Below are 27,704 nucleotides of genomic sequence, written 5' to 3'. Positions count from 1 at the left end.
TAAATTAATCCAAGATCTGGTTTAATTGTAATCCAGATATGCAGCACCTTTCTCGGACTTTATATCGTAATGAATTTTAGAATTTAATATGTTCAAATAATACAGTGCAGTTAAACTCACTGCTGTGAATCATGGGAAGTGGAAATTACTGTATGTTAAATGGGAAACAAGTAAAATATATACCAACTGGATAGATTTTGCCAACCAATTGGCGCCTTGTTTTAAACTCAGATTTTTATACATGTTTTAGGCTCCAGTCGCATTAAGGCCTCGCTTCATCACACTAGTTATCGCCTATAGCAAATCGAAAAGGCAATGAAATAGACTATAAAACCAGAAAGTGCTGGAAATACTCAGCAGATCTGGCAGCATTTGTGGAGAGAGAAAGAGTTAACGTTTCAGGTCTGTGACCTTTCCTCAGAACTGGCAAAGGTTAGAAGTGTAATAGGCTTTGAGCAAGTGAAAAGAGGGAGCAGGAAGAAGAACAAGAGGGAAAGTGTTTGATAGGGCATAGGGCAGGAGAGATTAAATGATGAAGATGTGACGGAACAAAGGCAAAGGAGTGCTAATAGCTGTATTGAACGACAAAGCATTAGTCGAGAGAGATTGTTAATGGCAAAATAATGAACAGCTCTGTCTAAAAGCAAAAACCTGAAAAACAACTATTAGCCTTTGTTCCTGTTTCTCTCTCCACAGATGCTGCCAGAACTGAATATTTCCAGCATTTTGTTTTTATTTCAGATTTCCAGCATCCGCAGTATTTTGCTTTTATTCTACAAAAGGAAACCAGGGTTTCAGCTATAAAGATAACAAAAAATTTAAAAATCAAGTTCTGCCCAGCAATTAATAGCAAAGCTCAAAACCTCTGCCAAGAAATATCCACCTAGAAGTGAAAGAAAACGTGCCATTAGGATTCTCCTGGAAAAAGTTGATAAAGCCAACGACACATTTAAGATTTGGGTAGCATCAAGATTCAACTTTGAAAACAAAAATAATGTTTTTTTTACCTATTCCTGGGATGTAAAAACCTGATTTTTGCCCAATCTATATACAAGATTGAAATTATATGAAAAATTCAGTGGTAGCTCAGTCATTCTTATAAGCATCAGAGTGAAGTTAAAGCAAATGGATTTTTACATCACATATGTGCATAAATGTTCCTTAGATTTTCAAACAATTTTTTCCTCAAGGTATGCTAATGCATTTACTCAATTTTTAATATTTTTTCTCTTGCTGCTCCCAATAGCTTTTATCTTAGGCAATTTTTTTTTTTTTTTAAAAGGCTCTTCAGGTTAAAAAAAGATCACCTTTCAAAATATTCCCAACGCTCTAAACTATAGGTTCAATATTAAGTAGACAGACCATTCTACACAAATAGGCCAAGTAAATTAAATATTTAAATTTGTTTTTCCACTTGAATAAGCTGGTAAATTTTCTAGTACGGGCTTTCTATTTTCTTTATATAATGAGTGTGTCTAGTCTGTGAATAAAAATGCACATTAAACAACTTTCAATGTGATTTTAACGAAGTAATATTCAAACAATCCTGTCACTTTACAAACTTACCTTTAAATTACCAAGATCAAGAACCAATAAGCTGGACGACTTATCGAAAAACCCATTCTGTGGAATAATGACGTAAGAAGCCATGAGGTTCACTTTTAAGTCTAGGACTTTCTGTGTCTCAATAATGTACATCAAGCCTGTAAACAGCACAAAGTGTACAAATACTCAGAGAAGACTGGGCAATAAGGAATTACTTATGGAGATCATGTTTTGCTGTCTTTTAACAAATATTGCAATGACATACTAAATATAAGAATTTTTATCTAGCCAGAAAAATATAAAATGCACTGCACTATCTTGTGAAAGTTTGGCTACTGAAGAAAATAGAAATCTGTGTCTGACATACTCTTAATTATTAGGAATCTTTTTACCATGAGGACCATGTACTGCAGCAAAAATGTTGATAACTTAACCTTGCTTCTCGTATCTGAGCAGTATATTTGTCAGGAAGTCCGATTTTATCTGGGCGGCGCAGTGGTTTGCACCGTAGCCTCACAGCTCCAGCGACCCAGGTTCTGTTCTGGGTACTGCCTGTGCGGAGTTTGCAAGTTCTCCCTGTGACCGCATGGGTTTCCGCCGGGTGCTCCGGTTTCCTCCCACAGCCGAAGACTTGCAGGTTGATAGGTAAATTGGCCATTGTAAATTGTCCCTAGTGTAGGTAGGTGGTAGGAGAATGGTGGGGATGTGGTAGGGAATATGGGGTTAATGTAGGATTAGTATAAATGGGTGGTTGTTGATCAGCACAGACTCGGTGGGCCGAAGGGCCTGTTTCAGTGCTGTATCTCTCTATGACACTATCTGTACACTATTATGCACAGTCCAGTCCACCTACTCTAACTAATGGAATCACTGCTGCCCAAAGTTATAAAAGGTACAGCAAGAACTTTTATATCAAGTGATGTTTCAATACTCAAAAAAGAATAGCAGTTCAGATAGATATTAATTTCTGGAATTTGGCATTTCAGTTTTCCTGTACATTGAGCATAAACTTAATATCTAACAACAGGTTAAAGGAAAACATCACAATTGATTAGAGCAAAGGAATTCAAAGCATAATTACTTCTAGACATGAGTGTTCACTTTTGTTCCTTGCACTTCTTCGCTTAAATAGGTCACCCCCTATAAAAACGTTGCAATATTGCGTAGGTCGCTAAAATGCAGCAAGTTAGTGTCAGAGTTTATTTTCCAAAAATGGACTAAATTGTTGTTCTCAAAATATATTCACATCTTATTTGTGTGCTTTGTGATAGCAAAAGGGATGAGATTCCAAATATAACAAAAAAGGTTTCTCCTGAACTAACAACCTTGGAAAACACGTGATTTTTCTTGTATGTCCTAAAAGATAAAATTGAGAGTACATGAATGTTTGATCCTAAGTAAGTGTTCCACCTCAATAATTAATCAAGTAATTGATGGGAAATAGTGATATCTAATTAATCAATCAATTTATCAGGAAAGGAGTGATACAACAAGGTGGAAAGGAAAGATGGGAGAGGAAAGAAAGGAGGAGGGGCAGCAGCATCGATTAAGGGGAATATTACAGTGCTGGAGAGAGAGGTTAAGGACAGAATTTATTTGGTTAGAGTTAAGAAACAATAGAGGTATCATTACACTACTGGTTGTACTCTATAGGCCACTGTCTCGTGGAATAGATATAAAGGTGCAAATTTGCCAGGAGATTGCAAAGAGGTTCAAGTGCTATACAGTAGTGATAATGGGAGTCAAATTATCCTGATATAGATTGGGATAATAACAGTGTAAAGGACAAAGAGGGAAAGAGTTTCTGAAGTGTGTTCAGGAGAAATGTAGGGCACAGTGATCATAGTATCATAAGGTTTAGAATATTAATGGAAAAGGACAAGGAGAATTCTGGGGCAAAAATACTTAATTGGAGAAGGGCCAATTTCAGTGAGGTGAAGGACGGATCTGTTTCAGGTACACTGTAATCAGAGATTGGTAGGAAGAAGTGATATTGAAAAATGGGCTGCCTTTAAAGAGTGGATGGGTTCGGATACAGCCGAAGTACATTCCCATGAGGTAATGTAACCAAAGCCAGAGTTCCCCAGATGACAAAAGAGATAGAGAGCAAGATGAAGCAGAAAATAGGTGTGTATGACAGATGTCAGGTTGATAATACATGTGAGGGCATGGCTGAACATAGAAAGATCAAAGAGAATGTTTTTTTATTCGTTCGGGGGATGTGGGCTTCGCTGGCTATGCCAGCATTTATTGCCCATCCCTGACAGCTGAGCGGTCAATTTCAGTAAGTTACAAGTTAATCCACTTTTGTTTCGGAGGACCAGGGGACTGCTGGGTAAGGGAAAACTATTTATTTGGGCAGTGGCAGTACCCGAGACACTACACGTGTAGTGTCTCCCACCCACCCTCCTCCTCTAACCAAAAAAAAAGGACTCTGGTGTGTTGATAAGGTAAGCTTTTTATTTAAAAAGTTCAGTCCGTCGGATTGCTAAGCGAACAAGTTTTGACTTTGTTTTTTTGTTTGGTTTTTCAGTAGATTTGTTGGGAATCGAGAATAGTGGGAATGGAGGTAAAGGCAGTTGTATGTTCCTCCTGCAGAATGTGGGAGGTAGGGGTCGCCAAGAGTGTCCCTGCTGACTGCATCTGCGGGAAGTGCACCCAACTCCAGCTCCTCGCAGACTGCGTTAGGGAACTGGAGCTGGATGAACTTCGGATCATTCGGGAGGCGGAGGGGATTATTGACAGGTGTTATAGGGAGGCAGTCACACCTCAGGTAAAAGTAGTAGGTAGATGGGTTACTGTCAGGGGAAGGAAAGGGAACCAGCAGGCAGTGCAGGGATCCCCTGTGGCCGTTTCCCTCAACAACAGGTATACCGTTTTGGATACTGTTGGGGGGGATGACTTACCAGGGGTAAGCAATGGGGTGCAGGTCTCTGGCACAGAGTCTGTCCCTGTTGCTCAGAAGGGAAAGGGGAAGAGGAGCAGAGCATTAGTCATTGGGGACTCCATAGTTAGGGGAACAGATAGGAGGTTCTGTGGGAACGAGAGAGACTCACGGTTGGTGTGTTGCCTCCCAGGTGCCAGGGTACGTGATGTCTCTGATCGTGTTTTTGGGATCCTTAAGGGGGAGGGGGAGCACCCCCAAGTCGTGGTCCACATAGGCACCAACGACATAGGTAGGAAGAGAGATGGGGATTTAAGGCAGAAATTCAGGGAGCTAGGGTGGAAGCTTAGAGCGAGAACAACCAGAGTTGTTATCTCTGGGTTGTTGCCCGTGCCACGTGCTAGCGAAGAGAGGAATAGGGAGAGAGAGGAGTTGAACACGTGGCTGCAGGGATGGTGTAGGAGGGAGGGTTTTGGTTTCCTGGATAATTGCGGCTCTTTCTGGGGTAGGTGGGACCTCTACAAACAGGATGGTCTTCACCTGAACCAGAGGGGTACCAATATCCTGGGGGGGAGATTTGTTAGTGCTCTTCGGGGGGGGTTTAAACTAAATCAGCAGGGGAATGGGAACCTAAATTGTAGTTCCAGTGTACAGGCTGTTGAGAGTAGTGAGGTAGGGGATAAGGTTACAGGGACGCAAGAGGGCACTGGCAAGCAAGAACTTGGTTTAAAGTGTGTCTACTTCAACGCCAGGAGCATCCGGAATAAGGTGGGTGAGCTTGCAGCATGGGTTGGTACCTGGGATCCTGATGTTGTGGCCATTTCAGAGACATGGGTAGAGCAGGGGCAGGAATGGATGTTGCAGGTTCCGGGATTTAGATGTTTCAGTAAGAACAGAGAAGAGGGTAAAAGAGGGGGGGGTGTGGCATTGTAAATCAAGGAAAGTATTACAGCGGCAGAAAGGACGTTTGAGGACTCGTCTACTGAGGTAGTATGGGCCGAGGTTAGAAACAGGAGAGGAGAGGTCACCCTGTTGGGAGTTTTCTATAGACCTCCGAATAGTTCCAGAGATGTAGAGGAAAGGATAGCGAAGATGATTCTCGACAGGAGCGAGAGTAACAGGGTAGTGGTTATGGGGGACTTTAACTTTCCAAATATTGACTGGAAATACTATAGTTCGAGTACTTTAGATGGGTCTGTTTTTGTCCAGTGTGTGCAGGAGGGTTTTCTGACACAGTATGTGGACAGGCCAACCAGGGGCGATGCCACACTGGATTTGGTACTGGGTAATGAACCCGGCCAGGTGTTCGATTTAGATGTAGGTGAGCACTTTGGCGATAGTGATCACAATTCGGTTAGGTTTACCTTAGCGATGGGCAGGGACAGGTATATACCGCAGGGCAAAAATTATAGCTGGGGGAAAGGAAATTATGACGCGATTAGGCAAGATTTAGGATGTGTAGGATGGGGAAGGAAACTGCAGGGGATGGGCACAAACGAAATGTGGAGCTTATTCAAGGAGCAGCTAATGCGTGTCCTTGATAAGTATGTACCTGTCAGGCAGGGAGGAAGTTGTCGAGCAAGGGAGCCGTGGTTTACTCAAGAAGTTGAAGCGCTTGTCAAGAGGAAGAGGGCGACTTATGTTAGGATGAGACGTGAAGGCTCAGTTAGGGCGCTTGAGAGTTACAAGCTAGCCAGGAAGGATCTAAAGGGAGGGCTAAGAAGAGCAAGGAGAGGACACGAGAAGTCATTGGCGGATAGGATCAAAAAAAACCCTAAGGCTTTCTATAGGTATATCAGGAATAAAAGAATGATAAGAGTTAGAACAGGGCCAATCAAGGATAGTAGTGGGAAGTTGTGTGCGGAATCAGAGGAGATAGGGGAAGCGTTAAATGTATATTTTTCGTCAGTATTTACAGTAGAGAAAGAAAATGTTGCCGAGGAGATTACTGAGATACAGCCTACTAGGCTAGATGGGATTGAGATTCACAAGGAGGAGGTGTTAGCAATTTTGGAAAGAGTGGAAATAGATAAGTCCCCTGGGCCAGATGGGATTTATCCTAGGATTCTCTGGGAAGCCAGGGAGGAGATTGCAGAGCCGTTGTTGTTGATCTTTATGTCGTCATTGTCGACAGGAGTAGTGCCGGAGGACTGGAGGATAGCAAATGTTGTCCCCTTGTTCAAGAAGGGGAGTAGAGACAGCCCTGGTAATTATAGACCTGTGAGCCTTACTTCGGTTGTGGGTAAAATGTTGGAAAAGGTTATAAGAGATAGGATTTATAATCATCTTGAAAAGAATAAGTTCATTTGCGATAGTCAGCACGGTTTTGTGAAAGGTAGGTCGTGCCTCACAAACCTTATTGAGTTTTTCGAGAAGGTGACCAAACAGGTGGATGAGGGTAAAGCCGTGGATGTGGTGTATATGGATTTCAGTAAGGCGTTTGATAAGGTTCCCCACGGTAGGCTATTGCAGAAAATACGGAAGTATGGGGTTGAAGGTGATTTAGAGCTTTGGATCAGAAATTGGCTAGCTGAAAGAAGACAGAGGGTGGTGGTTGATGGCAAATGTTCATCCTGGAGTTTAGTTACTAGTGGTGTACCGCAAGGTTCTGTTTTGGGGCCACTGCTGTTTGTCATTTTTATCAATGACCTGGATGAGGGTGTAGAAGGGTGGGTTAGTAAATTTGCGGATGACACGAAGGTCGGTGGAGTTGTGGATAGTGTCGAAGGGTGTTGTAGGGTACAGAGGGACATAGATAGGCTGCAGAGTTGGGCTGAGAGATGGCAAATGGAGTTTAATGCGGAGAAGTGTGAGGTGATTCACTTTGGAAGGAGTAACAGCAATGCAGAGTACTGGGCTAATGGGAAGATTCTTGGTAGCGTAGATGAACAGAGAGATCTTGGTGTCCAGGTACATAAATCCCTGAAAGTTGCTACCCAGGTTAATAGGGCTGTTAAGAAGGCATATGGTGTGTTAGCTTTTATTAGTAGGGGGATCGAGTTTCGGAGCCACGAGGTCATGATGCAGCTGTACAAAACTCTGGTGAGACCGCACCTGGAGTATTGCATGCAGTTCTGGTCACCGCATTATAGGTAGGATGTGGAAGCTTTGGAAAGGGTGCAGAGGAGATTTACTAGGATGTTGCCTGGTATGGAAGGAAGGTCTTACGAGGAAAGGCTGAGGGACTTGGGGTTGTTTTCGTTAGAGAGAAGGAGGAGGAGAGGTGACTTAATAGAGACATACAAGATAATCAGAGGGTTAGATAGGGTGGATAGTGAGAGTCTTTTTCCTCGGATGATGATGGCAAACACGAGGGGACATAGCTTTAAGTTGAGGGGTGAAAGATATAGGACAGATGTCAGAGGTAGTTTCTTTACGCAGAGAGTAGTAGGGGCGGGGAACGCCCTGCCTGCAGCAGTAGTAGACTCGCCAACTTTAAGGGCATTTAAGTGGTCATTGGATAGACATATGGATGAAAATGGAATAGTGTCGGTCAGATGATCGGCGCAACATCGAGGGCCGAAGGGCCTGTACTGCGCTGTAATGTTCTAATTCTAATTGCCCTCGAGAGGGTGGTGGTGAGCTGCCTTCTTGAACTGCTGCAGTTGTTGGGGTGTAGGTGCACCAACAGTGCTGTGAGGACGAGAGTTCCAGGATTTTTGACAAAGTGCAAAAGGTAATAAAAGCAGCAACGAGGGAGCGAGTATGAGACGAGGCTGACAACCAACATAAAAGGGAATCCAAATGTCATCTACAGTCACACACACACACACAGTAGTAAGAGGATCGGTTGGGCTGATTAGGGACCAAAAAGAACATCTCCGCATAGTAGCAGAGAGCACGGATGATGGACTAAATGAGTCTACTTTTCATCTGTCTTTACCATGGAAGAGGATGTAGTCATGTAGTCATCATGAAAGAGGAGGTAGTTGAGATACTGGATGGGCTAAAAATTGATAAAGAGGCAGTACTTTAAAGACTGACTGTTTTTAAATTTGGTCAGTCACCAGGACTGGATAGGATGGGTGAAAATTGTAGAGGTACTGGCCATAATCTTCCAATCCTCTTTAGATAACGGGATAGTGCCAGAAGACTGGAGAATTTCAAATGTTATATCCTCATTCAATAAAGGGTGCAAGGATAAACCCAGAAATTCAGGCCAGTAAGTTTAACCTTGGTGTTGGGAAAGCTTTTGGAAATTATATTCTGAGTCACTTGGACAAGTGTGGATTAATCACGGATTTGTTAAAGGCAAATCTTCTTCAACTTTTTTGATGAGGTAAGAGAGGGTTGACGACTTCCAAAAGACGTTCGATCAAGTGCCAAATAACAGGCTTGTCAGCAAAGTTGAAGCCCAAGGACTAAAGGGGACAGTGGCATCATGGATACAAAGTTGGCTGACTAACAGGAAACAGAGTAGTGGTGAATGGTTGTTTTTGGACTGAAGGAAGTATACAGTGGTGTTCCCTAAGGGCCAATACTAGGATCACCACTTTTCCTGACTTGGACTTGGGTTTGGGTGTAGAGGGCACATTTTCAAAATTTGCAGATGACAAAACTTGGAAGCATGGTGGTAATTTTCAAGAGGACAGAGAAAGATTAGTGGAATGGGCAGATGAAATTTAATGCAGAGAAATGTAAAGATTCATTTTGGTAGGAAGAATAAGGAAAGGCTGTATAAAATAAAATATTCAATTCTAAAGGAGGTGCAGGATCAGAGACACCTGGGGGTATATGTGCATAAATCATTGAAGATGGCACAGCAACTTGGGCATGAGCTTTAAAAGGAATAAGGGATCCTGGACTTTATAAATAAAAGCATAAATTATGAAAGCAAGGAAGTTATGTTGAACCTTTAAAAACCACTGGCCCAGCTTCAACTTGAGTATTATGTCCATTTCAGGGCACCACATTTTAGGAAGGATGTGAAGGTATTGGTGAGGATGCAGAAAAGATTTAGGGGAATGGTTCAGGGATTAAGGACTTGAGCTACATAGATGGATTAGGGAAGCTGGGATTGTTCTCCTGAGAGGAGATGGTTGAGAGGGAATTTAATAGAGGTGTTCCACATCATGAGGGGTCTAGACAGAGTAGATAAAGAGAAATTGTTCCCACTGACAGAAGGGTCAAGAACCACAGGAACTTTTTTTTTAAAAAAGACAGCGAGTGGTTAGAATCTGGAATGCAGTGCCAGAAAGGGTGGTGGAGGCATACTGAAAAGTGGCTTTCGAAAGGGAATTGGATAAACACTTGAAGGGAAAAAATTTGCAGGGTTATAGGGAAAGAGCGGGCGAGTAGGACTAGCTAAGTTGCTCTGAGAGAACAGACACGGGCTCAACAGATAGAATGGCTTCCTTCTGTGCTGTAGTCATTTTACGACCCTATGATTCTAAATTTGAGATGAGACGTTAGTTGTGCAATTTGTTGCTGTGGTTGTCCAAATGATGTTAAGCATGCAGAATGTTAATTTGGTTCTGAAGGAAGTAAGTTTTTCTATTTAAACGAATATTAAGCTAGTCAATATGTACTTGACAAGTTTTGACTACTCATCTAATATCACAATTAACTGTATTCCTGTATTACTTCCATCAAGATTGGCTGAAAACTGGTATCACAAGGAATTTTCAGGTACAAACTGACCTTTTTCCTCAGTTTGTTTCCAACATAACTATAATTAACAATGTCATGTGAATTAACTCCAACAATAGCTTCTCTTACTTTCAAAGGACTTAACCTTTTCAGATCCCTTGGCATCAAGTTACATTCAATCAAAACTTATTTCAGATAAGCCCATGAGGACTTGGTAGATGATTTTTTAAAATTGAGCTTGAAGGTTTCCTACCCACAAGATTGTAAAACTGAAGAATACATTCCAACATCCCTTAGATAGTAATGCTGTCTCCAAGCAAAAAACAACTTTTTGTCAAACTATGACCGTCTGTTGTGGAGATTTATGAAATGATTTACTGCAATCCACGTAGATTCCCAGAATGCTAAGTGTAATCGCCTAACAGAAACGCTGCTGTAGGATTGATTAACAAGGGTAAAGAAATTAGGAACAAGAAATATTGGGTGATCCTCAGGTCAGCATAATCATCATCATGCCAAACCAGTGGAGAAGACTGGCTCCCTGAGTGGAAAACACAGCCAACAAAAGCAGTTTTACGCAATAAAGTGTAGAAGTTTGCGTATGGCCATTTCGGGGGGCTGCAGGGAAAAAGCAGGCAAAATCGGGTGGGGAGCACAGTTCACTTTTTTTTTAAATGTAGGATCACAGGAAATAGGAGCAGGGTGTAGGCCATTCAGCCCGTTGAGCCTGCTCTGCCATTCAAACAGATCAGGGTTGATCATCTACGTCTGCGACATTTTTCTCCACTAACCCCATACCCCTTGATGTCATTAGTATCCAGAAATCTATCGATTTTTGTCTTGAACATGCTGAATGATTGAGCATCCACAACCCTCTGGGGTAGAGAACTCCACAGATTCACCACCCTCAGAGTAAAGAAATTCCTCCTCATCTGTCTTAAATTGCCTAACTCTTATTCTGAAACTGTGTCCCCTTGTTCTAGACACACCAGCCAGAGGAAACATCCTATCCACATCTACCCTGTCACGCCCTGTAAGAATTATGTACGTTTCAATGAGATCACCTCTCATTCTTCAAAACTCTGGAGAATACAGGCCTAGTTTCTGCAATCTCTCCTCATAAGACACTTCTGCCATCCCATGGATTAGTCTGGTGAACCTCCGTTGCACTCCCTCTATGGCAAGTACATCCTTCCTTAGTTAAGGAGACCAAACCTGTACACAATACTCCAGGTGTGGTCTCAACAAGGCTTTATACAATTGCAGCAGCACATCTTTACTCCTATATTCAAATCCCCTTGCAAAGGCGGCCAACATATCATTTGCCTTCCTAATTGCTTGCTGCACCTGCATACTAGCTTTTAGTGACTCATGAACAAGGACACCCAGAACCCTTTGGACATTAACACTTCCCAACCTCTCACCATTTAAGAAATACTCTTGACTTTGTTTTTTCTACCAAAGTGGATCATTTCACACTTCTGCCACGTTCTTTCCCATTCACTTAACCTGTCCAAATCCCCTTGAAGCCTCCTTGCATCCTCCTCACAACTTACATTCCCTCCTAGTTTTGTGTCATCAGCAAATTTGAAAATATTACATGTGGTGCCCACATCCAAATCATTTACCGGTACCCAACTAGTAACAGCCTGCCAGCCTGAGAATGACCGATTTATTCCTACTCTCTGCTTTCTGTCTGTTAATCAATTCCCAATCCATAGCAGTATATTACCTCCAATCCCACGTGCTCCAATTTTGTTTACTAACCTCCTATGTGGGACCTTATCAAAAGCCTTCTGAAAATCCTAATACACCACATTCTCTACATTCAGATAAATAAATTTCAAAAACTTTCCTTTTCAGTAGCATCAGCCACCTTTGTGTAACTCATTGTTGTAGTGGGGGAAGCCTCAAAAGGAGTTTGACCCATTGTTATGCAAGGTGCCTAATGCATAGCATGGGCCATGGACACATTTTTTCATTGGTTAATATGATAGGCAGCACACTTCCAGCCAGAAGAGTGCCCATACTTGCTTGCCAGATCAGGCTTAGTAGACCGGTTAGTACCTGAAAAATGCATTCATCAAATTCATAGGCATAAGAGTTCAAAAAATTTGAAAGGAGGGTATCATGAGTTTATGGAGGATCAAGTTCACAGTCATATAAAGTGTACATACATTTACCGTCCTTGAATTTCCTCCTAAATTAATTCCACATGAAAGCAGTTGAAAAGTATATAAAAGAAAATTCTTGGATTTCACCCAAAACCTTAGATTTACAAAGAACATTTCGCCCATGCCAGGTATAAGGCTTGAAATTAACCTTAATGTTTAAACAGTCAGTCATACGTTTTGATTCTACTCATGATTCCACCATTATATTTACTTTCAATTTTCAAAATCATAGAATGATACAGTACAGCACAGAGGAGGCCATTTGACCCATCATGCCTGTTCTCACTCTTTGATAGAGCTAAGCATTCAGTCCCAATCCGCAATTCTTTGCCTATAACCTTTTTTTCCCATCAGGTATTTATCCAATTGCCTTTTGAAAGTTACTACGGCATCTCCTTCCACCATCCATACAGGTAGTGCACTTGCTGTGTAAAAAAAACTGTTTCCTTGTCAGCTCTTGTTCTTTTATCAATCACCTTAAATGTATAACCTCTGGTTACTGACCCTTCTGCCATCAGAAAGTTTCTCCTTATTTACTCTATCAAAACCCTTCACGAAAATGAACTCCTCTATCAAATCTCATCTCAACTTTCTCTGATCTAAAGGAGAACAATTCCAGCTTCTCCAGTCTCTCCACCTAACTGAAGTCCCTCATACCTGGTACCATTTTAGTAAAAAAAAAAACTCTTTTACACCCTATCTACGACTTCCTTCTTAAAGTGTGGTGCCCAAATCACAATACTCCAGCTGGGGCCAAATCATTATTTTTCACGTTTAACATAACTTCTTTGCTTTTGTACTCTATTCCTCTAAGAATAAAGCCAAGGATTCCATGCGCTTCTTAAACAGCCTTCTCAAACTGTCTTCCAACTTTCAAAGATGTGTGGGTGTCCCTGCTCCTACAATTTTATAGGCTATATCATTTATTTTGCCTTTCTTCATACCTCCTACCAACATACATTACTTCACACTTCTATGTTAAATTTTATCTGCCATTTCACCAGTCTATGTCCTCCTGAAATCTGTTACCACCTTCCTCATTGTTTAATACATTTCCAATTTTCATTTCATCTGCAAACTTTAAAATTATGCCTTGTGTACCCAAGTCCATGTCAGCTCAAGTGCTCAAGCAACAAAAAAAAAGATAGCTCCATTCTTCCCAAACTCCCTTACTTCCCCATTTTTGGGCTATACTCCAACAAACACTGAATTTTGCTTTGAGTACAAGGAGTTATAAATTATTCAACAAACAGCACATCAAAACTATTTCAAAATCTTCCAGATCAAAAACAATGCAAGAATATATATAGATATTTACCTGTTGAAGTTTTGTCACGAAATTCCTCAAGTTTCATCAACGTTGCTGACGTTAACTCCTCCAGCTGCACATCCCTGGGAAGTCGAAAGAAGTCGATTAAACTGTTCACAGTTCTCTGTTGGAATCAATATATAAATGATATAGTGTAAATTTATCAAAACCGAGTTCTCTACTTAATGTATAGAAGTACCCATAACAATTTTACAATACTTGCACAGAAGTATCTTCCAGAACTGTAACAAATCTTCAATGCTTTGGAATTTTGTTCAAGCACTGACGTGGAAATTTGTGCCCCCATTTTTGGGTGCAGCGTAACAATTCTGCACCTAAATACTGAGGCTGAGGCACCCCCAATATTGCATCTTATAACTCATTTCCACGAGGCAAAGGAGCTGCAGAATAAGGTGCAGGTCACCTGGTGACAAGTGGTTGAAGATAAGGGCCTCTGTGGCCCTTGAGCAAGGAAGGGGACGAGTAGGCCGAGGTGCAGGAGTGACTGGAGGGGTAGGGAAAGTTAAAAAAACAATTAAAATCTGTAACTGGAGCAGCACTATGTTAGTTGAATGTGGGATCAGGACGAGTGCTCCTCCTGGCTCAAAGCTCAGCTAAGTATCTTTCAAAAACTCACCTTTTTGTCTGCGGTCATTTCAGGACCTGAGATGGTGCCTCAGGGCAACCCATTCTTACACTGGGGGCCTCAAACAGGTTTATTTCCCCATATTTACATATGCTGCTTTTTTTTGCTTTTGATGAGGGTAGTGCAGTTGATGTGGTCTACATGGATTTTAGCAAGGCTTATGACAAGGTCCCACATGGTAGACTGGTTAAAAAAATAAGAGCTCATGGGATCCAGGGAAATATAGCTAGGTAGATACAAAATTGGCTCAGCAGCAGGAAACAAAGGGTAATTGTTGACAGGTGTACTTGCAACTGGAGGGCTGTTTCGAGTGGCGTTCCGCAGGGCTCAGTACTGAGTCCCCTGCTTTTTGTGGAAAATATTAACGATTTGGACATAGACGTCGAGGGCATGATCAAGAAGTTTGCAGATGACACAAAGATTGGCCGTGTTGTAGATAGCGAGGAGGATAGCTGGAGGCTGCAGTAAGATATTGATGGATTGGCCACGTGGGCAGAAAATTTGAAAATGGAATTCAACCCAGAGAAATGTGAGGTGATGCATTACACGATTAATGGGAGAGTATGGAGAGGTGTAGAGGAAGTGAGGGACCTTGGAGTGAATGTCCACAGTTCCCTGAAGGTAGCAGGACAGGTCAATAAGGTGGTTAAGAAGGCATATGGAATCCTTTCCTTTATTAGCCAAGGTACAGAATTATAAGAGCAGGGAAGTTTTGTTGGAACTATATAAATCATTGGTTAGGCCACAACCGGAGTACTGTGTGCTGTTCTGATCACCTTATTTACAGAAAGGATATAATTGCACTAGAGATGGTACGGAGGAGATTTATGAGGATGTTGCTTGGACTGGAAAAATGCAGCTGTGAGGAAAGATTGGATAGGCTGGGGTTGTTATCCTTGGAACAGAGGAGGCTGAGGGGAGATTTGATTGAACTGTACAAAATTATGAGGGGCCTGGATAGAGTGGATGTGAAGGGTCTATTCACCTTTGCAGAGAGGTCAGTGACCAGGGGGCATAGATTTAAAGTGATTGGTAGAAAGATTAGATGGGAGATGAGGAAAAGGTCTGGAACTCACTGCCTGAAAAGGTAGAGGCAGAAACCCTCAACTCATTTAAAAGATTTCTGGATATGCACCTCAAGTGCTGTAACCCACAGGGCTATGGACCAAATGCTGGAGGGTGGGATTAGACTCGGTGGCTCATTTCTTGGTCGGTGCAGACACAATGAGCCAAGTGGCCTCTCTCTCTGCCCTGAACTTTCTATGATTTCTATCTAGTTTCTGCCTATTTCCAGCCAGCCAGTTCTCAATCCAGCTCAATATATTACCATGAATTCCAGAGTCTTTAACTTGGTACAGAAGCCTCTTGTACGGTACCTTATCAAAAATTTTTTGGAAGTCTAAATAGACAAGTCTTAAAGTTGTGGCCTAACCAATGATTCCCTCATCCATCACCTGCGTAACCTCTTCAAAAAATACAGTTAGATTTGTAAGATATGACCTTTTTTGTGAAGTCATGCTGAACAAGTTCTTGATGAATTAACAAAGAAGCTTGATGAAGGTAGCACAGTTGATGTGACAATAGACTTCCAAAAGGCTCCTGACAAACTACTACATAAAAGAATTAGCAAAATTAAAGTCCATAGAGGATAAAGAGACAGTGATAGCATGGATACAAAATTGATTACGGGACGGAAAGGAGAGTATTGCTAATTGGTTATTTTTCAGACTGGAGGAAGTATAAAGCCGTATTCCCCAGAGATTGGTGTTAAGACCACTGCTCTTTTTCATGTATATTAGTGACCTGGACTTGGGTATACAGGGCACAATGTCAATGCCTACAGATGATATGGAACTCGCTAATGTAATAAAAAAGATGGACTGTAACAGATTTCGGGGGAATGGGTAGACACATGACAGATAAAATTCAACACAAAGAAGTGTGAAGTGATGGATTTTGATAAGAATGAGGAGAGGCAATATAAACTAAAGGAACAATTTTAAAAAGGTGCAGCAACAGAAATTTAGGGTTGTATGTACACTAATCTTCAAAGGCAGCAGGACAGGCTGAAGAAGCATAGGGGAACCTTGACTTTATGAACAGATGCAAAGAACCAAGGAAGTTTATGCTAAACTTCATAAATACTGATTAGGCCCCAGCTGGAGTACTGTGTTCAATTCTGAGCACCACACTTTAGGAAGGAAGCCTTGGGTAGGGTGCAGAAGAGATTTACTAGAACAATACCTAGTATGAAGCACTTCCAATAGTTGGAGGAATCTAGATCACTCACCCAGATTCAGCAGAAATTTCCTCCAACTAAATATTGGGAATTCCTAAACCATTGTCTTCAGTCCTTGCGACAAACTCCATATCCAAACCACCAACTCCATTCCTCTCTGTGGCAACTGAGAAGCTGAACCAGATTGTTTGCTTCCTTGGTGTCATATTTGACCCAGAGATGAACTTCTGACCACATATCAAATGCATCATCAAGACCACCTCTTCCCAGCTTCATATCATTAACCAAATCTGCTCTTGCCTCAGCTCATCCATGTCTTAGTTATCTCTACACTTGATTACTCCAACACACTCCTGACCAGCCTCCCATGTTCTAACCTCCATAAACTTAAGGTCATCCAAAACTCTACTGTTCATGTCCTAACTTGCATTTTCCTGTTCACCCATCACCTGTGCTCACCAACCTTCTCTGCCTCCCAGTTAAGTAACACTTTGATTTTAAAATTCTTATCCTTGCTCTCAAATCCCTCCAAGGTTTCGCCCCTCCCTATCTCTAATCTCCGCCAGCCCTAAAACACAGAGTTCTGTGCTCTTCCACTTCTGGCCTCTTGAGCACCCCCGATTTTCAATGCTCCACCATTGGTGGCTGTGCCTTCAGCTGCCACGGCACCAAGTTCTGGGATTCCCTCCTTCTTCCAGTTGCTTGCCATTTCAACATCCCCCCCACCCCCTGCTCTCATGCCCACATATCTGTCCTGGGCTTGCTGCAGTGTTCCAGTGAACATCAATGCAAGTTCGAGAAACAGCGTCTCATTTATTGATTAGGTATGCTACAGCCTGCCGGACTGAACACCAAGTTCAATAATTTCACAGCATGACGGGCCCCCCTTTTTATTTTCAGTTTTTTCTTCTTTTTATTTCATATTAGTTTGTTTCATTATTCATTTTTCTTGCCATGTGTCCACCCACTGTTTTATTCATATTTGTGCTTTAGGCCAGGGCTGTTCATTTTTCTGTCCATTAATACCCTCTCTGCACTAACACTTTGTCTTTCAACACACCATTAATATACCATTTGCCTTTGCTCCATGACCTTCTGGTCAGTTATTATGTGACCCTGTCCTATCAACACCTTTACTTTTGTTATCTCTTGCCCCACCCCTGCTTTATTTGCTTAAAACCTAATACAGTTCTAAGGTTTGCCAGTTCTGAAGAAGGGTCACTGACATGAAACGTTAACTCTGCTTCTCTCTCCACAGATGCTGTAAGACCTGCTGCGTATTTCCAGCATTTCTTGTTTATATTTGTTATAGTTATTATTGGAGAAGCTGGGGTTGTTCTCCTTAGAGCAGAGAAGGCTAAGAGGAGATTTGATAGAGGTTTTCAAAATCATTTTTTTTATTGTTTCAAGGAATGTGGGCATCACTGGCAAGGCCAGCATTTATTGCCCATCCCTATTTGACCTTGAGGAGGAGATGGTGAGGTGCCTTTTTGAATACAACTGAGTTGCTTGCTAGGTCTTTTCAGAGGGCAGTTAAGAGTCAACCACATTGCAGTGACCCTGAAGTCGCATATCAGGCAGACTGGGTAAGAACAGCAGTTTTTCTTCTCTGAAGGATATTAGGGAAGCAGGTGGGTTCTTATGACAGTCCAATCATTTCATGGTCACCATTACGAATAGTAGCTTTTTTTGTATTTTGATACAGTAAATAAAGTGAAAATGTTTCTAATGGCAGAAGGGTCAGTAACTAGAAGACACAGATTTAAAGGTGCTTGGCAAAAGAACCAGAGATGGCATAAGGAAGTTTTTTTTAAAGTTTTTTTAAAAATTCATTCATTCATGGGATGTGGGTGTCACTAGCTAGGCCAGCATTTATTGCCCATCCCTAATTGCCCTTGAGAAGGTAGTGGGGAGCTGCCTTCTTGAATAGCTGCAGTCCATGTGAGGTAGGTACACCCACAGTGCTGTTAGGAAGGGAGTTCCAGGATTTTCACCCAGCGACAGTAAAGGAATGGCTATATAGTTCCAAGTGTGTGACTTGGAGGGGAACGTGCAGGTGGTATTGTTCCCATGCATTTGCTGCCCTTGTCCTTCTAGTTGGAAGAGGTAGTGGGTTTGGAATGTACTGTTTGAGGAGCCTTGGTGCGTTGCTGCAATCTTGTAGATGGTACACATTGCTGCCACTGTTCATCGATGGGGTGCCAATCAAGTGGGCTACTTTGTCCTGGATGGTTGTCCTGATTTAGAATGAACTACCTGAAAGGGTTGTGGAATTTAACAGTAACATTCGCAAGAGAATTGGATAAATACTGTAGATTGCGGCATACAAGTCGAGCCTATTTTTCTGGCCCCAAAAATCATGTTTTTGCATATACTCGGCATGTAAGTCGACCCCCTTTTCAGGCACAATATGCTATACTCTCAGTAGTAGTCAGCTTCAATTTTTTGTCCCATAAATGCATGTTTTACTTACGAAATAATTGGACACAAGGGATCAAATAGGCGATATGGGCTGGTGTTGTGAAGATGCATGAGTTTAAGAGATGCGTACACAGAGTAGACCCCATATGGTGAATGACGAAGAAAAACTAGTCCTCCAGAAAAATGACTTAAGTACGAAGCTGGTTTCAAGCTAAAAGCTGTAACATTTGCTAATTTGTGGGATCCTTATGATGATGCCAAAGCAACTCAGAATGAATTCAATGAAATCTTTCCAACATATGCCATAGACATGAATTTGATGAGTTTTAAAATGCTTTGATTGTGGTTAAAGGTATCTTTATATAATTACTTTATTCATTAAACCATGCCACATTAATCATATGAATTGCCAGTGTTTTTTCCCCATCTCATATTTCAAAATGGCACCCACACCCATAGCAGCAAATCACATTTCATACTCGGCATATTAGTTGATCCCTGTTCTTGGAACGATATTTGGAGGCTTCAAAGCTCAATTTATACACCTCGATCTAAGGTACTTGAAGGGAAAAAATTTACAGCATTACGTGGAAAGAGCAGAGATACTGCTACCAAAGAGTCAGCACAGGCAAAACAGGCTGAATGGCTTCCTTCTGTGCTTTATCATTTTACAATTCTATGATTCTACTCCAGTGTGATTTAAGGTTTTCCCTGAAATGATAATCAGAAACTAGTTGAGTAGCTTATACAATTCATTTACAACTTTAAAAACACAATATATATTTGTGCATTCCACTCACCGCATCATACACAATTTCAAGTGGCCGTGACTCCACCTTTAGCCGCTGATCAGCCCTTTCGTCCAAAGGATTAGTCTCAAACATGATCCTGAAAAGAGTACCTTCATTCTCAGTCATAACATTCTTTGAAGAAAGCAGCAGTGGCTTGTCTATTTTCTGAAGTAGTCCTGTCACTTCAAGTGTACTTATCATTGCTTCAAATCTACAAAAACAATAACATAGTACAACATTCACAGTAACTTGTATTATAGTACAACTCAACCATTAAACCAGCTTAAAACATACAGCATATCACAAATAATTTCCAACTGTAAGGAAATAGTTAATTAAGATGTCTTGAAGTCTTGTTATATTGTAGTAATATTAGCGTTTAGCTTTTGCCTGTTAAATGAGTTTCTGTTAGAAGAATAAAAATATCATAAGACAGGCTTGATTTTATTAATATAGAATGTAGTGAAAGGTAACCATCAATCTGGACAGTAAACTTAATTATACGATGTTTCACTCAAAGAACTTTAGCTGATAGGAGATTCAGCAGCAGGAAAACAAACTTTGTTTATTAGCATGCGCCTCGAGAGATAGAGACAGAATAGTGGCTTTTACCCCTATTTCTTACATCTTTACAGCAGTTAAAATGTCCTTCTAGGATGTAATGAGCAAAGACATGTTTTGATCATCAGTTCCAGAAGTTATAATTTCAATTGAACGTTCATGCGAGTTACAAATACATTCTAGAGGCTTTAATTGATCCACAACCAAATCGGTGTAAGGAATGTGGAAAAGTAGTGGTGTTGCTTATGTCCTTTTGTCTTTGTTCATTAATTTCTCTGTAATTGTCTCCATTTTAATGATTTGATCGACAGTTTAATCAAAATGAAACTGTTACAAAGTTTAGGGACTTGTTAAAACTAAAGTTATTGATGAGGGACATGGGAAAGGGATTAGGTAATACAGAAACATGAGGTTTGTCATGCAAAAAGGTGTTAAAGATTTTTAAAAGTGTGTGTTAAAGAGATACCTCAGAGTTTGCTGAGGTCTGATCAGCCTTGAAAAGTTTGAGCTCAAAATTGTTTGAATTCTCCGGTCAATTGATGAGATATTGCCATAAGTATTGCTATCAAATGTATGTTTAATTATTGTCAATATCAGCTAATTCTGTGAATGTCAATAATAAATGCGGTCAATTCTATTATTTTTGAGGAGTAACTTCAACACCAATCTTGCGGACAACAGCACTGATTACTTTGCAGTGCTATTCTGCAGTATCCCTGACGAGACAACTTAAATAAAACAAAGTTTAATATCTGAAAAAAATGATGTCCAGCCAAAACTACTCAAAGTTTAAGCTGATCTGTACACCAATTGGTTTGTGATTTTGCCCCTGCTGCTTGAATCTAGGCTATCCAGTGAAGATCGGTGAAAAAAACATGTGTTGTAAAAATGGGTTTAAAGTTTGCAGCTGCTTACTAACCTACACTACCTTCCAGTTAAGCAATGCCTTGATTTTAAATTTCTCATCCTTGTTTTCAAATCCCTCCAAGACCACCTTCTTTCCCATCTCTGTAATCTCCTCCAGCTTCACAACCCTCAGAGATATCTGTGCTCTACTAATTCTGGCCTCTTGAGCATCACTGATTTTAATTGTTCCACCATTTGTGACCATGCCTGCAGCTGACAAGGCCCTACGCTCTGGAAATCCCTCTCTACACCTCTCTGCCTCTTTCCCCCTTTGTTACAATCACCTGGTTCATAGTTTGTATTAATTTTCTAGAGGTAACTTTTAATTTGGGACTTTTTTTTTAATGCTAGACAAATGAAAACACCTGGTTTGAGAAGCTGGCAAGTAAACTAGGGTGGTTACAAATAAGAGTGTTCCATGTTTATTTAGTAAGGTCATATTTGGAAGTGTAAAGACTCTACACAATGGCAAACCCCTTAGCTTGTTGATGGAGACAGTGCGTCAACAGCTACTTCAGTCAGGGGGTTAAATTATTCATATAATTTCCCAGATCAAAGAGAAGATTTAGAGTTGGAAATAATCAGTTTAATTTTCTATTTGGGACATCCCATATGTACCAATTTGCTATGGAGATAGATGATGCCTGTTGTGTTTTTGATCTGTGTGCTTGCAGACAGAGTCAGTCAGTTGGCTTTTAGATAAGCAGTTGTCTTTTGGAAGTCAGTTGGACTTCGGAGCAAAAAGGTCATTGGGAACCAGGGGTTTTGCTGTTTTGAGGCAGGCCCATGCTCAAGCTGGGAAGTCCAGATTTGGGAGATGATCTCATGCCTCAAAAGATAGCTGAAAAATTAAGGAAATCGAAGTGAATTCCTAAGAGTTATGGTACACTTTAGATTGGTCCCAAGAGAAGTGAACAAACCACCAAGATCCTGCAAAATATAGGCAACTCCTGGGGTGGAAGTATAAGTCAAACAGATGTGTTGTGTAAGGTTTTAGGTTTAAAATATAAATGCCTCAAGTGTAGTGTTAAGTTAATAGTGTTTTGCTTTGTTTAACTCTTGTACAGTAAAGTTTTTTTGTTTAAAACACGACATTTTGTGGCATAATTCTTTCAGTAATAACTGGGAATTTGTCTCTCTTTTTAAAAGTTAACGGTCTCTAACGGGACACTCTTCGACTAAGCTTTCGGTCAACTATCCCAATATCTCCTTATGTGGCTTGGTGTCAAATGTGTGCTTTATAATGCTCCCATGAAGTGCCTTGTGATGTTTTATTACAGTAAAGATGCTATATAAATACATGTTTTTTAGTGTGATTGTTGAGCCTCTGGTTAACCTCAATATTTTGACTATGAATAATTTTTGTAGCTCATCAGGCAAGAAAACGGAGTTAAACACGCATTACAAATCTTAAATCAGAAATTATAAATCACAGAGAAATATAAAATACTGCACTCAAAGCTGGGATTTCAATGGGATTGTTTCTAAATTCATGAAACTACCCATAAAATATTTACAGTTTTCTAGACAACTATCAGTAGCTTCTCTAGTTTGTCAAATAATGATTGTTTGGTAAGTGTTCCGGTATAAAGATAAGCTGTACCACATTCAGCCACCGTCACATCAGGAAGAATTTCAAATCAATTTTTTGACCAACATGGCATTTCCATGTGCAGCATCACACAGTCCAGGAAGGTCAAAAGTTTGATCCCCAACTTGGTTGGAATTAGCTAATTTTACCTGCAGCCACAATTACAACAAATAACATGCATTTGGCACCTTTCATGTTGAAAAGTATCCCCAAACACTTGAGAGGCATAAGGAAAAATGGATACAAAGGGATTAGGATGGGTGACTAGAAAAAAAATAGAGATATGGGTTTGAAGAAGCATCTTAAAAAGGAAAGGGAGGTGGAGAAATTTAGGAAAGGAATTTCAAGCATGGAGACCAGGTACCTGAAATCACAGACACCAATGGTGGAACCAAATGACAAGGAATGTAGATGTAAACCTAGAGTCTGAGGAACAGAGTGTTCTGGGGTGGACATGGATAGGGGTGCAAGATAGAAAGAGGCGAAACAATGGAGAGATTTAAGAAGATAGATGAGATTTTTGACAAAGCAAAGAAATTGCAGACAGAATCATATATATTTACAGCACAGAAGGAGCCCAGTCAGCCCATCATGTGTGTGCCAACCAAAAAAAAAAGAGCGAGCCAACTTAATCCCACTTTTCAGTTTTTGGTTTGTAGCCCTGTAGATTACAGCACTTTAAGTGCATATCCAAGTACTTTTTAAATGTGAAGTTTTCTGCCTCTACCACCCTTTCAAGTAGTGAGTTCCAGATCCACACCACCCTCCAGGTGAAAACACTTCTCCTCAACTCCCCACAACCACCCCCAGCATCTTCCACGAAGTACTTTAAATCTATAAAACCTGGTTATTGACTCCCTCTGCTAAGGGCAATAGATCTTTCCTATTCATTCTAAGCCACTCAATTAAATTTCCCCACAGTCTCCTCTGTTCTAAAGAAAACAACCCCAGCTTATTCAATCTTTCCTTATGTCTAAAATTCTTCATTCTTGGCAACATCCTCGTAAATCTGCTCGGTACCCTCTCTAGTGTGATCACGCCTTTCCTGTCATGTGGTTGCCAGAACTGCATGCAGTATTCCAGCTGTGGCTTAATTTGCATTTTATACAGTTCTAGCATTACCTCCCTGCTCTCATACTCCATAATTCAGCCAGAAAGAAAAAAATCCCATATGCGTCCATAACCACCTACTTTCAGGGATCTATGCATAGGCACTCCAACTTCCCTCTGTTCCTCTATAATTCACAGTGCCATATCATTTATTGAGTATCCCCTCATCTCAATTGCCTCCCCAAATGCGTTACCTCACACTTCTCTGAAATAAATTCCATTTGCCACTTTGCTGCTCATCTGCCCAGTCCATTGATATCTTCCTGCAATCTACAGCTTTCTTCTTTACTATCACCCACAAAGCCAATTTTTCTATGATCTGCAAACTTCTTAAATCGTGCCCCCTACATTTAAGTCTAAATCATTGACACATACACGAAAAGCAAAGGACCTAGCACTGAGCCCTGTGGAACCCCACTGTAAACAGCCTTCCAGTCACAAAAACACCCAACTGTTAACTCTTTGTATCCTGCCACTGAGTCAATTTCAGATCCAACTTGCCACTTTGCCTTGGATCCCACGTTTTTTCTTCTAAGCAGTCCACTTAATTGGCACCCCATCCATAGCATTCAACATTCACTCCCTGCACCACCAGCATGCAGTGGCTGCAATGTGGACCATATACAAGATGTACAGCAGCAACTCGCCACACCTCCATTCGACAGCACCTTTCAAACCTACCACCTGATGCATGGGAACACCGCGACCTGCAAGTTCCCCTCCAAGCCACACCCATCTGACTTGGAACTAATCACCGTTCCTTCGCTGTCACTGGGTCAAAAATCTGGAACTCCCTCCTTAACAGCATTATGGATGTACCTATAACACACTGATTCTAGCAGTTCAAGAAGGCGGTTCACCACCACCTTCTCAAGGGCAATGAGGGATGGGCAACAAATGCTGGCCTTGTCATCCCATGAAAGAAGGAAAAAAAAGATGAACCATCTCTGTTGTTTGGCAGAGGTCTGGTTTTATGGGGTGGGAATAGAGTTGGGAAGTAAAAGCAAGTTTAATTGATAAGATGAAGCCTTGGGAGAGATAGAAAAGTCATCAGAGAGACAATAGGTTCAGGGATAGGGAAGCAGAGGAATGGGAAGGATGTGCACAAAATCAAAAAGATGAGGTGCTCGCTGACTGTAAGAGATTTCAGAGGGAGGGCAGAGTGAAGTCACAGAGTTGTAAATAGGCACAGAAGTTTAAATCTACTTGCTGGGGGTGTAGGGAGGTCATAAGGGTCAAATGAGGTTAGAGGCAACAGGTGAATGGAAATTTGCTTGTTAATGGAATTTCTTGCTAATGGAAGATTATGGCAGGATTTAGAAGGTCAGCTAGATGAGCACTGGCAAAGATTCCAAGATGTGTGTGGTAGGTAGCAAGCTAAGCAGGGAGTTATGTGGCAATTAAATGTTCAAGGATCTTAGAAAGGATGACCATAGTTCAAGAGGGGTAAGTGGACAGATTTTAGAAGGGGATGATAACAGTTTCAGAATGTGGTGTGAGGGGGTGGGCATGGAGGACACACGTGGTCAAACTGTTTATGAGGTTATCAAATACTCAATAATGAATTCACGTGGAACTGGAAAACAGGGGGTGGCAATAGAACAGGTAACGGTTTGCAAGGAGCATGGGATCTGGTGAAAGCTGGTGGAGTGTAGGATAAAAGAAATTGAAAATCAGTGCTCCCACAGGATAAGTGGAGTGGGGCAGAACAGCTGAGAAAGTGACAAAAATCAACAAAGTGTGGATGGTCATCATGAACACGTGAATAAATGGGAAGTGCACTGGATTGGGAACAAGTCAATGTGCCACCCATTTCCAAAAAATAATGGCAAATCAAACAGCTAACTGCATGCCTGTTAATCCTACACTAGTAGTTGGAAAATGAAAGAATTGATTAGTAATAAATTTACGGATTAGGTTATGTTCAGTTTGGGTTCCATCAGGGCCACTCAGCTCCTGATCTCATTACAGCTTTGGTTCAAACATGGACAAAAGAGCAGAACTCAAGGCAGCATTTGACCGAATATGGCATCAAGGAGCCCCCAGCAATACTGGAGTTAATGGGAATCAGGGGGAAAACTCTCCGCTAGTTAGAGTCATACCTAGCGCAAAGGAAGATGGTTGTGGTTGTTGGAGGTCAATCGTCTCAGCTCCAGGACATCACTGCAGGAGTTCCTCAGGGTAGCGTCCTAGGTCCAACCATCTTCAGCTGCTTCAAAAATGACCTTCCTTCAATCATAAGTCAGAAGTGGGGATATTTGCTGATGATTGCACAATGTTCAGCACCATTCACAACTTCTCAGATACTGAAGCAGTCAGTGTAGAAATGCAGCTTGGGCTGATAAGTGGCAAGTAATATTTGAGCCACACAAGTGCAGAGCAATGACCATCTCCAAGAAGAGAGGATCTAATCATCTCCCCTTGACATTCAATGGCATTACGATCACTGAATCCCCCACTATCAACATCCGGGGGGGGTTACCATTGACCAGAAACTGAACTGGAGTAGCCATATAAAGAGCAGGTCAGAGGCTAGAAATCCTGCGGCGAGTAACTCACCTCCTGACTCCCCAAAGCCTATCCATCTACAAGGCACAAGTCAGGAGTGTGATGGAATACTCTCCACTTGCCTGGATGGATGCAGCTCCAACAACACTCAAGAAGCTCGACACTATTCAGGACAAAGCAGCCCACTCGATTGGCACCCCATCCACAAACATTCAATCCCTCCACCACCAACACACAGTGGCAGCAGTATGTACCATCTACAAGCTGCACTGCAGCAACACACCAAGGCTCCTTGGACAGCACCTTCCAAACTCGTGACCTCTACCACCTAGAAGGACAAGGACAGCAAATGCATGGGAACACCACCAAGTTCCCCTCCAAGCCACACACCATCCTGACTTGGAACTATCACTGTCGCTGGGTCAAAATCCTGGAACACCCTTCCTAACAGCACTGTGGGTCTACCTACCCCACATGGTCCGCAGCGGTTCAAGAAGGCAGCTCACCACCACCTTCTCAAGGGCAATTAGGGATGGGCAATAAATACTGGCCTGGCCTGCAACGCCCACATCCCATGAAGCAATAATAAAAAAACCTTGAAAATAAAGTTACGACTGCAGACGTAGATGATCAAATAGCCTATGAAATACAACGGATCTTCTATTGCTGGGATCAATAATAAGGACTTAGGTTTATATAGTGCCTTTAAAGTAATAGAAGGTCCCAAGGCACTTCACAGGTTCATTATAAAACCAAACATAACATCGATCCACATTTGGAGATAATAAATATCAGATGACCAAAAGCTTGATCAAAGAGTTAGGTTTTAGGGAGTGTCTTAAAGGAGGAAAGAGATATAGCGAGGCAGAGAGAGGTAGAAAGAGAATTTCAGAACTTAGGACCTAGGCACCAGAAGGCATGGCCCCCAGTGGTGCAGCAATTATATATAGGGATGCTCAAGAAGCCAGAATTAGATGAGTGCACATATCTCGGTTGTGGGGCTGCAGGGGATAGAGATAGGGAGGGGCCAGGCCCTGGAGGGATTTTAAAACAAGGATGAGAATTTTAGAATCAAGACGTTGCTTGACCAGGAGCCAACGTAAGTCAGCGAGCACAGGGGTGATAGATGGACAGGACTTGGTGCAGGTTAGGGACACGGCAGCAGAGTTTTGGATGGCTTCAAGTTTACGGAAAGTAGAATGTGGAAGACCCGCCAGGAGTGCATTGGAATGGTCCAGCCTACATGTAACAATGGCATGGATGAGGGTTTCAGCAGCAAATAAGTTAACGGGGCAAAGTTGGACGACGTTACAGGAGGCGGAAATAGGCGATCTTAGCAATGGCACAAATATGTGGTCTGAAACTCAACTGGGGGTCAAGCACTACACCAAGATTACAAACAAACTAGTTTAGTCTCAAGGATGCAGTCA

At 41.6% G+C, this 27,704-nt stretch overlaps 1 protein-coding gene across 1 annotated transcript in view; it reads right to left on the bottom strand.

Annotated features, from left to right (window-relative positions):
• Positions 1–27,704, bottom strand: part of vps13a (vacuolar protein sorting 13 homolog A) — a 609,759-nt gene that overhangs the window by 412,494 nt on the left and 169,561 nt on the right. The window contains exons 18-20 of the mRNA XM_068029994.1: positions 19,608–19,809; positions 13,511–13,625; positions 1,567–1,703 (exon numbers count right to left, since the gene is read on the bottom strand). Coding sequence (XP_067886095.1) covers positions 1,567–1,703; positions 13,511–13,625; positions 19,608–19,809 — 454 coding nt within the window. The remainder of the gene's footprint in view (positions 1–1,566; positions 1,704–13,510; positions 13,626–19,607; positions 19,810–27,704) is intronic.

This window comes from Heterodontus francisci, chromosome 4 (assembly GCF_036365525.1).
Source record: "Heterodontus francisci isolate sHetFra1 chromosome 4, sHetFra1.hap1, whole genome shotgun sequence".
In the NCBI taxonomy this organism is placed as follows: Eukaryota; Metazoa; Chordata; class Chondrichthyes; order Heterodontiformes; family Heterodontidae; genus Heterodontus; species Heterodontus francisci.
The sequence above is the reverse complement of the archived record's forward strand: the minus strand, read 5'-3'. Positions and strand labels throughout refer to the sequence as shown.